This window comes from Cuculus canorus, chromosome Z, assembly GCF_017976375.1.
Source record: "Cuculus canorus isolate bCucCan1 chromosome Z, bCucCan1.pri, whole genome shotgun sequence".
In the NCBI taxonomy this organism is placed as follows: domain Eukaryota; kingdom Metazoa; phylum Chordata; class Aves; order Cuculiformes; family Cuculidae; genus Cuculus; species Cuculus canorus.
Window position 1 is genome coordinate 8769126 of NC_071441.1, and position 12289 is coordinate 8781414.

At 43.0% G+C, this 12289-nt stretch overlaps 1 protein-coding gene and 1 long non-coding RNA gene across 3 annotated transcripts in view; one reads left to right on the forward strand and one right to left on the reverse strand.

Moving 5' to 3' along the window:
• ANKRD55 (ankyrin repeat domain 55) overlaps positions 1 to 4403 on the reverse strand; it is a 44984-nt gene extending 40581 nt beyond the window's left edge. Inside the window, exon 1 of the mRNA XM_009555843.2 lies at positions 3990 to 4403. Coding sequence (XP_009554138.1) covers positions 3990 to 4029 — 40 coding nt within the window. The 5' untranslated portion in view covers positions 4030 to 4403. The remainder of the gene's footprint in view (positions 1 to 3989) is intronic.
• The window catches only part of LOC128850343 (uncharacterized), a 50883-nt gene that overhangs the window by 8854 nt on the left and 29740 nt on the right, over positions 1 to 12289 (forward strand). The window lies entirely within an intron of this gene.

The window sequence follows — 12289 nt, forward strand, 5'->3', positions numbered from 1 at the left end:
CTCCTATATGAGAAAAGGAGGCAAAACTGTGACTGGATGGATGGATGGATGCATGCATGTGTGCATGAAAGAAGAAATGTTCCCCATGTGCACTCTTGCAGAACTGCAAGAGAAGACTGCTCTTGTTAAGTGATAGTGACACAAAGCCACATCTGACATTCACACTTCCCAACTTGAGTCCTAGCTGATGGAGCACGGAGGGGCAGGCGGACCAGGCTGTCACCCTGCTGGCAAGGGAATGAACAATTGATAAGTGCTCATATTATGCATCTGACATAAAATAGACTGACTTTAATTCTGTTGGGTGACAGGACTACAAGTGCAGTGTCTTTAACATGACCTGTGTGGTTTTTGGTGAGGGATGAGGAGGAAGACAGATGCTTGGTCTTCTGATGCTTCACATGAGAGGGAGCAGGAAATGCCAGGAATTTATGTTGGCTGCACTTGGCTTCAGGGGACATCATCTTCCTGTAGAGGAATGAGGGGGCATGGGCACAAAGCTTGTAGGCCATTTCTTTTTGTAGACACCTGCCTGGACACGAAAGGGATGGTTTGGAGAGTTGGCATTTTGCAGAAGGTGGTAGTGAGTTACTGAGCGCATATGTCCCCCTCTGTGAGCTTATCCTGCCGGGAGCTCGGCTGTGGCTGCGGTACCAGCACCACAGGGGATAAAGGGATTGTGAACAGTGAGATGCGTGATCTTCCATCTTCAAATGCAGTAGGATTACTTCCTTTATTATCTTACAGTTCTGTAAATGCCAGTGAGCACTGGTGCCATTTTGGATACATTTTACATTTTATTTTGGAAAATTGCTTTGCTGCTGGTGAAAGGAAGCTGTCAGCTTCAGGAAGGCAGGAGGTCCACTAAGAGCCTACATATGGAGCAAGGGTAGGGAGAAACTGCAGGCTGGTATGACAGTGGAGTAGAAGGATCTGGAAAAACCTCAGTGAGCAAAGACCAAATAACATATGGGGTATGACATCTTTTGCTGCTAAAATCCTCAGAAAGAATCAAATTTTAAAGTCAATCTATCTGAAATAAGCTGCAGTGCTTTAAAGCTTAAAACATTTCTTTAAGACAAAGTTGTTGTCTTTTGGTGGGAAAAGGGGGTATATAAGGAAATATGAAAAATGATCACAGGACCCAGAGCAATGAAATTACACTTTTTGTGACAATAATTGTCCTCTGAATCTCCTATGAAGAATGTATGTTTTACACAATTTGTGATGTTGGCAAAACACATGCTAGACATATATAAATGCATGCTTTCTCCTGTCTAAATAAATTTGCTGCAGATTAGTGTACGTGGTCTTGACAATCTTGACAATGATACATTGAGATATTGCTAAAACACAAAGTTTTGAAAACTTATCACTGGATAACAGGTTAATTTATGTTGATTGTGAAGAAGAAATATTTATATATATAATTTACTCTCTTTTATTCCTATAAACCCCCTTGCCTCCACCAGTAGCCAGATGCCTTATGTGATTTCCCATGGCTTGTCATCTGGACACAATACTACGCAGTTAATTTGGTTCAGCATGTAAGTGTCAAAGGTCAGGGGGAGTTAGGTGAGTTCAGTTCTTGGAAAACTGTAACTCACTCTCTAATGTTATGGATTTATTTGTTGCTTCACAAAGTGATAGTCCCTGTGAATGTATCAGTCCAGGCCTTTGTCTAGCTTCCCTGTTTAAATGGTAAAACGTTTGAAGCCAGGCACAGCTCACATTTAAATGGCACCAAGAAGGATCAGTAGCGGAGTGGTTTCTGATGTTGCTTGGCTTCCTTAAGTCATACATTGCTACTGCTGTTTCAATTGATAAGTATTGTAAGATATTAATGAGGAGTGCTATAGGAAGAGCTGCAAAGGGATAGCATGATTTTTAAGCCTGGAATTCTATTTTCTTGATCTGTAGCTGAGATAGTTTTATGACATGTAAGGTGGTGAAAGGGTTTGTAGGGAGGGTTGGATGATTTTATTGGACCAACAGTTGTTGATCTGGTATGCTTGAAAGATACTCTGTTATAAATTGCTCCAGTGAAAGACACGCGCCTTCTCCTTGCTAAAAAAGTTATGCCTGCTTAAATCGATAATGTGTCGATATATTTACATGCTATTTAGCTAAAATCTACCATACACTATAAATGTTAAATATAGTTTTCTTTGCATGATAACCAATGGGTTCAGTGTCCCATTGCTGTGTGTTGACTGCTCCTGCTCCCCATCTGCCTCCCACACAGCTAGCAGGGAAGGCAAACAGTGAGTTACAAATCATCTAATGGGCCAGCAGCCCTGCAATGGCAGCCGAGGGGAGATGACGAATTTATCTGGAGGGTACTCTCTTGCTGGGAAGGAGCTGTGAGTGGAGTGTGACATGGGTCTTGAGATGATGCTGGGCAGTAATAAGGATGGGTCAATGTGGACAGTGGCCTAGCTGGAGGAGGGGCTACAGATCAGGAGCAAGGCGAGGTACAGCCTCCCAACTTCCTCACTTCTACCCAGATGAGGTGGTTTGGGTCAGTGGTCTCCTGCATGGCTGTCTGCCTCCTTATCCATCTGAAGAGTTGACTTCTCCTTCACCAGCCCTGGTCATATTCCAGCCTCATTCTCAGCAACACTTCCTCAGATGCCTGACAGCCATCCCCGTGGCACTGAATGTGCAATGTTTCCCCTCTCCCTCCCCTGTCTGAGCACTGCTTGGTCAATGTATGTCACTGCATACTCATAGTGCCTCTATAAGAAGAGCTTGAGAATGGCTGTTTGAGCATTCACATGTGACCTAGGAGCACCTGTCTCTATTTCTGCAGGACAGATCCCCTTTCTGGTGTTATTTTTTCAATCTTGTCACTCAGTTTTTCTTGATGGCTTCTCACTCTTGCCCATCTACTCGGGTTCAGTCCCGTCTGGGCTGGTGTAGACCCCTACTCTCAAGGCTTGTTTCAGGTTTAGTGCTACTGTGGCTGAAAGGCAGCCATAAGTCCACTTCTTTACATGGACTTTACATGTATTAATTTTGGATGCACCAAAAAAGTGCAGGCCAGCACAAAATTACAACCTGTGCGACTTGGCTGGCCAAAAGCCCTCAGCTTCTGTCTGTCTTCCTCTTGCCCTTCATCTTTTTATACAGCCAGCACCTTCACTGTGGGGCCAGCATGGCCATATCAGCTTTAACACTGTGTAGGTATGTACTGGAAACTGGCCACAGCACACAAATTATTTGCCAAGCTGACTTAAAGAGAAATTTGTTGCAACATGGACAGTGAAATAGTGACAGCTTCCTGCTTTGGGAACATAAAAGGAATGCCTCTACATTCCTTATAGTGGATTAGGCATTAGCAATTAGACATAAAAGCGTGTATTGGCAGACAATGACGTGAATTTTAATCATTTAACTTAAAAACAGGCAATAACAAAGAGACATTTGTATTTCCATAGCAACATTACCATGCAGAAAATCTTCATGCTGGGTCTTTTAAAGGTATCTTAAATTCACAATTATGACAATATTTACCTATACAGCTGAGATTTGCAGAAGAAAAGTTGATCACTTGTTGGCACCCAGTCCTTTTAGTGTATACAAACTGGCAGACGTGAAAATCAGCTTTTCTTAAAATTTTACTCCATTTTAAATGACACTGTTTGCTAATATTGCAATTGTTTATATACATATCTCCACAAGAGGACCAATGTATAAATAAACTATAAATACATACATACATCTCTCAGTATTAAGAATAAGAACAATTAGATGCTGTTTCTATTCTGCTGAAAATTTTTATTCTAAAAAATCACTGTGGCAATAGGCTGAAATTGCCTTGTCTAAACTGATAGAAAAAATTCCTTCACGTGTAACCAACATAAATCTCTATGAGACCTAATATTTCCCTAAAATTTTTGTCATTCATCTGTCAAGTAATCTTAATACGTTTGCATGGGAGGCATGGGAGGTCTAGAGGATTTTGAAATTAGTAGCAGGTGACTTACCTTTGTGCTGATCGAACACTGATGAGGAACTGAAATCCATTGTGGTCTATCTCATTATTTACAACCAGACCAGACAAATGCCATCTCCTGGGTTTTCAGGGAAGAATCCCATATGTTACAGTAAACAATGCAACGATAGCTGTCGCCAGTCTTCTTGTCAGAAAATTAAACTTGCTTTACGGCTGCAGGTTGTTGTCAAGGCAAGGACATTATCACCAGCCTAATGGGAATGGTATACTCTGTCTGTTAACGGTCCCTTTTAAAATGACACCCCTGGAAGCTTGACTGAGCTCCTGAAAAACATTTTATCTTCAGCATGTGTAACTGCCTGTAAGCAGCTCTGAGAGATGCTGCAGCTCATCTAACCTCAGCAGCTGAGCGCTGCCCGTAGACAAACAAGCCTTAGAGGGTGAGTGGGACTTTGCTGGCAGACAGAGCATGTGCAGAGCTGCACAGCGCAGTATCCTCGCTGTGTTGGCTGAACTGCATGTGCTGCACTCACAGACAGCCCTGCAGGCAGGGTGCCTGCAGCCATGTGCTGTCAGCATGTTTCTGAGGGTGGCTTGTGAAATGATCCTTCCAGAGATCACATATTTCCTGGTTTTACTCTTAAACCCTTTCTACCTTATTTTAGTACTGTGCAATTACAGTTAGCTGATGTACAACGTTTAATGAACAGTTAATAACTGAAAAAAATGGCTGAAGTGGGTAGTGATAGCTCCAGCAGCATAGTGCAACAGGGATAATAGTTCATGGTAGGTGCTCCAAACCCAGTGTCTGCCAAACCAACAGCAGAACCACCTCGTCAAGTTAATTTTTTGACTGGGCCTCTACTGCCCTAAACTGGGAACTCAGGCTCTGCTGCAGAGGAGAGGGGACCCTGATGAGCTTTGCTTTTTGCTGGGTTGTTTCCATGGAAGAAAGAATAATAAATGGACTGACTTGGAATTTAGCTGGAGCACTAGGTCACCAGCAGTGCCTAGGTACTGGTGGATGAGAGGGATATGACAAGTTTACTTAGCACTAGTGCACTGGAAGAGACACATTGCTACTGCTGAATAAGGCAAATTAATATACGAAAATTAGGAAAAGCAAGATACTTTTTGTCTGAAAGTGCAGACAGAACCTATGCTAAAGCTATGCCTAAGTTGGGCCAGCCTAAGAAGCCTCTAGACTTTATTCACTGTATTTAATCTGTTCTTGTGTTTTGGCCAATTCCTGAGACTGCAGCAGGTGCTAGAGACACATAATCGACACGTGGACAATGCATGCTTTGCATCTGGAGGTGATTCACATCTCAAGCATCTGCTTCTGAACCTAAGCTATGTGTTTGGGAGAAGATAGCGTAGTCCAAGAAGCAATATATCCTCGACAGCTTGAAACAAAAGCCAGAGCTGGAATCCTCCAAAATGTGGCAATGTGATCTGCTCAAGGGTCCTTAACTGTGCACAGGCATGTGGTGGAACTGCGGAGCCAGGGACTGGCTCTGCTTCTTTCCTCTATTGCTCACTGGTTTGTACTTCCCCTCATCTCAGGCGGTTTTTTTTTTAATATTGAGGAGGGATCCACCGTGTGGCAAGCGCTGGCTGTGCAATCTGGGGGCAGAGTGCTCGTTATGCGGACAGTCAGCTCCTAAGTGGCATCTCCTCGCCACTCTGGAGGTGTCACCAGCAGGTGAAAGTCCAGTCTGTCCAGTCTAACGCCTTAGCTGTGCTCAAAGAGCTGCCATGGCTGCTGGCTTCATGGAGGAGGCACTGGAGCTGGAGACCTGTGGTCAGGCATTTTGAACCGCAAATGATCACTCCTTGTGATCTTCAAAAGATTACAACAGTGGCCTTTGCTTCATACATGTGACAAGAGGCCCTTTGTCCCTGTGTACACAGGATTTCTGACCCTGGGCACTGGCGCAGTGCAGATTACGCAGTTAGCTGTCTGCTCCACTATCCTCTGCCTCTCCAGGAGGAGAAAAACCAGGCAGCTGATTCCTGTGGGCACCAAGTGGTGCACAATATTCCCTACGGCACTATGTGCATATCTGCCAGGGTTCAGCTTGCCCTTAGCTATGGGAAAGCCAGGTACTTCCTCTGAGATAGGTGCCCACGGCCCGCTGGAACTGCATGTTTCAAAGCCAACAACTTTCAACGTTGCATGTCCAGAGAAGAGCAATGAAGCTGGTGAAGAGGCTGGAGAACAAGTCTTATGAGGAGCGGCTGAGGGAACTGGGGTTGTGTAGCCTGGAGAAAAGGAGGCTGAGGGGAGACCTTATCACTTTCTACAACTACTGCAAAGTAGTTTATAGAGAGGAGGGAGCTGGGCTCTTCTCCCAAGTGACAGGGGACAGGACAAGGGGGAATGGCCTCAAGCTGCACCAGGGGAGGTTCAGACTGGATATCAGGAAAACATTTTTCACAGAAGGGGTCATTGGGCACTGGCAGAGGCTGCCCAGGGAGGGGATTGAGTCACCATCCCTGGAGGTATTTAAAAGACAGATGGATGAGGCGCTCAGGCACATGGTTTAGTGGTTGATAGAAATGGTTGGACCTGATGATCCAAGATGCCTTTTCCAACCTGGTGATTCTATAATTCTATGATTCTAACTCCTGTTCTTTACTTCCATTGGAAAAGAAGCACAGCCAATGCTTAAGCAAAACACCTTTCCCCATGTAGACATGACTGCCAGGTGAACACAGTTCTGTGTCTCAGCTGTCGTAGACATCTCTCATCTCAAAGACTGCCTGAAAGGCTGAGAGTTAGGAGTTGGGATTGAGTCGCTGCCCCCTCTGGAAGTATCTTTCTACTCCTTCTATAGAAGACTTGAAGGAAATGTCCCCATATTCCTTAGAGCCTCCTGTGTTCACTGGCTGTGAAAGTAACCCTGGCTAAGGATGGTAAAGCTGCAAAAGAGGTAGTCTACTCTAGACACAAGTAACTATGATGGCTTTGATATTGGTAATACACATTTATCTTTAATTTAAGAAAAGTGTTCCTGACTTTTAATACTGCCAGTGGTAGAGGGGGATTTTTGGGAAGGGTTCTTTTAGTGGAAGAAAGGCCTGATACAGAGGAGTGATGAAAAGAGATAAAAACATGGATCTCTTTTTTTTTTTTTTTACATGTTTGTTTGCCCACATTTGCCTGTGCATCAGCGTTTGGCTCCATATAGGGTGGTTAATGCACCTTCTACTTCTAACTCTTGTTAATTAGGTGAATGCAGAAATTGTGGTGAGACCACAGAGGATGGTCGAAAGTTATTCAGATGCTATGTAAATGTTATTTACTGGGGTGCAGAGCCGGGCTGAAGACTGGCACTGCAGAGACTGCCATCGTCTGTGGCTGACAGCCACTGCTCTGTGGCATATTGCTATCATGAGCATAGATTCAGCTTACATATTGGCTCTCCTGCTTTCCCTGCAGAGGACATTGGCAAGTGGGCAAGGCCACTGCATCAATTTTCACCTTGACACAGTGTTTTTGAGATAGTATGATTGTCTGCCCTCACGAGGTGCCTGGAACACCAGTGCCCTGTTCTGTAAGGAGCACTGCCCACAGCCAGCACAGCAGAGACAGCAGCTCCAGCGCCAAAGTGTTTCCCTGTTTTCTTCATGGGTCTACCACAAACATCAGTGTTTGCACACTCAGTATTGATTGTTAAGCGTGTAATCTAGTGAACGGAAGTAAAAATGAACAAAGGGATACCATCGACTTTCACTTTCCCTTGCTGATGAAATACAGTAATAGTAATCTGATTATAAAGTATTTCAAGTACCATGCTATATATTCTGACTGGATATTAAAATGTGACTAGAGAAAGGAGAATGAAGTCACAGCTTCTTCGTGGAGGTTCCCACATGAAATGTAAGACAAAGTGAGGATCTGTTCTGCTCTGCCCCTGCTTTATAAAGCCAAATCCATGCTCTGCTAAGTTGGTATGATTTTTTGCCCCTGACTTCAGTGGGATCAAGGCAACTCCCATGGTATGATTTATTGGGATATTTCTAGCATCCGGTGAGAAAAGTTTAAAACAATCCAAACATGCCTGTGAGTCCACTCTGTAATTAGAGCTGTTAAACAGTAATGGGTTTTATGGGTATTGTTTTCCCGAATGATACTCTGTTTGTAATTAACTAAATCAATGATAAAATTTTTCTCAGATTGTTTGGCCCACTTTAGAGAGAACAAGGAATGTCCCACTGGGTTTATCACTCTTACCATGCTGTAGCTTTGTCTTGCTATTCTCCGAAGACTTCCTCATGATATTTTCAGGTCTAAAACTGCATTTATTACCTCTGGCATGGCGTAAGTCTGGTTTGAGAAGCCTGGTGGAGTGGGGAAATCAGCTTTGCGTGTCGAGGAGCAGATTGGGTGGGTGTGGAGACCTGATGAGTCAGGAGAGTCAAGTTGCTGGTATGTCTGTCCACGACACCTGGGAGCTGGAGCCAGGGCATGCCACGTTCATGGTATTACACCAGTTAAAGGGAAATTTGTATGCAAATCCTCACTTTTTTTATTTTTTTTTTAAATGTTGATATTGTTTGTTCTGCAAGATAACTTAAAGACAAAAAAGGCCTGTTACAGGCCAGATCAGAAGTTCACCTAGGCTCTTAACCACCAGCAGCTGTCTGGCAAACTGCAGTACAAATGTGTGGTGATATTTCCTCTGAGTACTCCTCCAGTATCCAGTCTTTTTCAGATCGTGGTGTGTAAAGCGAAGAATCACAAGCAGTCCTGTAATTCTGCAGGCTTCCAGTAGATGGTGAAATGGGATCAGCACTTGACTTTTTGAACCATCAGAAGCAGCTCTTAAGTAGAGACACTTGCATTGTTTTTCTATTAAATCCTTTTAAGTGAGGGAAGAAAAGTTCATTTGTGGGAAACCGGTAATCTCTGACATTATGCAGTGCATTAAGAATGCCTGCAAATTAATGAAGTCCCATTCCAGATAGCAAATAACAGTACAGAGCATGACTAATCATCTATGAATGGTAAGCTTTGAGAGACTTGCTGTAAACCTTTGTGACAGTAAATTTGCATCGGTAAAATACAGGAAAAGCTTAACATGTGATTTTACCTCTTTGACTACAAAATGCTCTATATTAAACAAGAAAAGATAATCATTTAAAGGCAGTGGGCTAAAAACAGTATTAAGAAGAGTGGATCAAAAAGACAAAACAGACTCTATCTCTTTATAACTAAAAGGCAAAGGAAGAAAGTCACCCCTTGCAGCACTGAATCAGGAGGAGGCAGCTTCCTCTTCCCTAGTGGATGGGGAGGTACAGATTGGGACCCCCAGTCTTGCTGGGATTGCTGGGGCAGCTAGGCCAACTCATCCTCGTACTGAATGCAGAGTAATAACACCTGAATGTCTTTTCAAGGCTATTTGCACAACTCTGCTTTTGTGTGTTTGCTGTACCAGTTTTCCTATGAGACACAGAAAACTGGACGAATAAGGAAGTGTCAGGAACTCTGGGACCACTACCTGCCGTAGCAGTGGTTGTGTCCGGACTCTGCGATGGAACACTTGGATAACACTGGCAGAGTAACAGACCCAAGAGAAAGCAGGAAATCTAAGTGAGAAGTTAATTCTTGGAGGAAACAAGTTCATGCACTGCTTCTGAGAACTTTTAGGTTATATGAAAGGCAAGTATAAGGTATTCGGTGAATTAGCTTTAGTTGTAGAAGCAAGAGGAATCTATTTATTGTGTTATAGGGTTATTATATCACACAAATCTCCTTTGTTCCTTATTAATGCTTACGATATAATGATACCAGATAACCTTGCTTCATATTTTTTTTTTTGTGCAGCAAGCTACAGAAGCACATGCTTTCTTTCTAGTCCTGATTCTCCAAATCTCTTTTTCTGGCTCTTAATATAGAAATCAGAGGACAATAACAAGACTAAGTCCCACAACTGTATATTTATGTTGTTTCTAATGATTTCAGTTTCTTATAATAGTGGGTGTTTCTGTCCCAGAGTTATTGCATATCCTTGGGATGCTGACCCCTCCTGTCTAACTTGTGAAAACCCAGAAATTGTTTACAGCCCTTACTCTGACATCTTGCTACCTGTCTGGGGATGTAGCATGCTTCAGGGAAGCTGGCTAACGTAGTTATGAAGGCATGACTACAGTCGGTGACAGATCAGATTTATGCATAAGAAAAGTGGTTGCTAGAAAAAATAGTAACATGAACAAAACCATTTTGTCGGGGCCACATTGCAATCACAGATATCATTAAAGTTGAGCATCAGAATTTACACAGTGCCAAAAGAAAAACTTCTTGCTTCCTCCATTCATGTCTTGTTATTGTCTTATGCAATTTTTCTTTTTACAGCTACAACCTGGAACCAGTTTATCTTTTCAGCTGGTGACATTTTTTGTACTGTATATAAACTCCAGCACATGCAGACAGGAGTAAGTACAGTGCAGTAACACGTGCTAGATGGTTACTTAGTCGGCTTTAGCAATGACCAAGATAGTCCAGATGTAAACAGATAAATAACAGGTAAATAATGCAGCTGCACAACACTGCATCAAAAGCTGCTCCTCTGACTCTTTTCAGTGTGGTTACGGAGGGCTGTGTAGTATGGAGTGAATGAGCTGATGGTTTCTGTCTTTTGTGTTCAGGATAATTGAAGATATGTGTTCATGTAAGTCTTTGATTAGCAATATTTTACATTGCGTTTACCAAGGTATGTTGAGGGCCCATATATGAGAAGAAAATAGGTGTCTGTAACACGTAAGCTGCAAATGGCTGCACAAAGAGTTTAGTCCTGCATTCCTTGCATACCTGGGGCTCCTGTTGAAATCTTATCCCAGATTATGAACTTTACTTCAGTTTTGCAAGGTGACGAGTACATTAGCAGTAATGGAGCAGACGGGTCTGTGGTTTGGTATTATTGTGCTTACACAGAAGTGGGAATTTAACCATAAGCCGATGAAACTCAAACAAAAATGCAAACATTTAACTGGAGTCTTAGTATATATAGTGCACTTAGTTGCTTAACTTCAAATGCTGACAGTTAAGTAGGACACAGCACCAGAGGCAGGTTCAGAAGCAAACCAAGCACTCTGGGAAAACACCATGATCCCTTTGAAGACTTATACAATCACAGCTGCTGAAGGTACATAAAATCTACAACCCAGCAGGACTGTAGATTGTAGCAGGCTTTATTATCACTGTGATATATAGCCAGGATAGTTCCCAGACTTAGGTGGCCTGCTTGTGGGTGCCTCCTCCACCTGGGCAGTAACTACTGTAAACACTGCGAAATTATAGTCATACTGGGGGGGCCAAGAAGAGACTGTGGTCCCATGGTGTCATGCAGGGCTGAAACCCAACCTGAAGTATCTTCTGAGGTCCAAAGATTTTCCAGTCTTCCTAGACAAGACATAGAAGGCTTAGGAAAAGTAACCCAAGTTAAGTACAATGTTGAGGTCACTTGGTTGGAAGGCCAAAGCAGGGCCACATACCCAACTAGCAGCCCCAGGACTTGCAAAAGGCTTCCAAATGGCCATACAGGCTAGTGTTGGGTTGCTCAATATCCTAGCTGTGGGAGCAAGGGTGGCCTTACCTGTTGAATACTAAATTGGGAGATCGCTGTGTTCTGCTGCAGTCTTCCCTCATAGTCTCTGTTGTTGCACTTTTCTGGAGATATTGTAATAATATTCATTTGATATTCATAAAAAGCAAAAGATTTGTACACAGAACTGATGTGGCTTTAAATGCTTATGTGGATGTTTGCAGGAGGGCTGTTGTAAACTTTGCTCGTTTCTTAGTGTGATTTCTAGAATGAGTCTGCAACAGAAATGCAGAAAACATTTTGCTGCTGACAAGTGGCTTTTATATGAAGTAATTTTTGAACTTCAGAGGACCTTTCATGAGATTACAAAACCATGCAAGTGGGTCAAAGTGTGGCCTTCAACTATGTGGATACTTTAACTGTCAAGAGAAGCTGGAAGCACTTTGGGACCACTGGAAAACTCTGTGTGTGTTTATTCTGGATATGATGGATAGGCATGAACTCACTCAATTTGTGCTCTGACACAAGACAAGCCTGTTTTGTTAGCTCAAGCCCAACATCTTATTATTCAGCTTGGAGTGTCTGACTGCTATATCCCACATACATACATGGGAGAAATAAGCACAAAGAGGAACCTTTCCTCTACAAATGTAACTGAAACCTCCACATACATTAGAAATAAGTGATTCACAGATTAAATACATAGATGTGAAGGAATAGGAACATGAGAGCAGATGAGGGGAGGTGCTGAGGCTATCTCAAGCAACAGCAGCACCTTCAA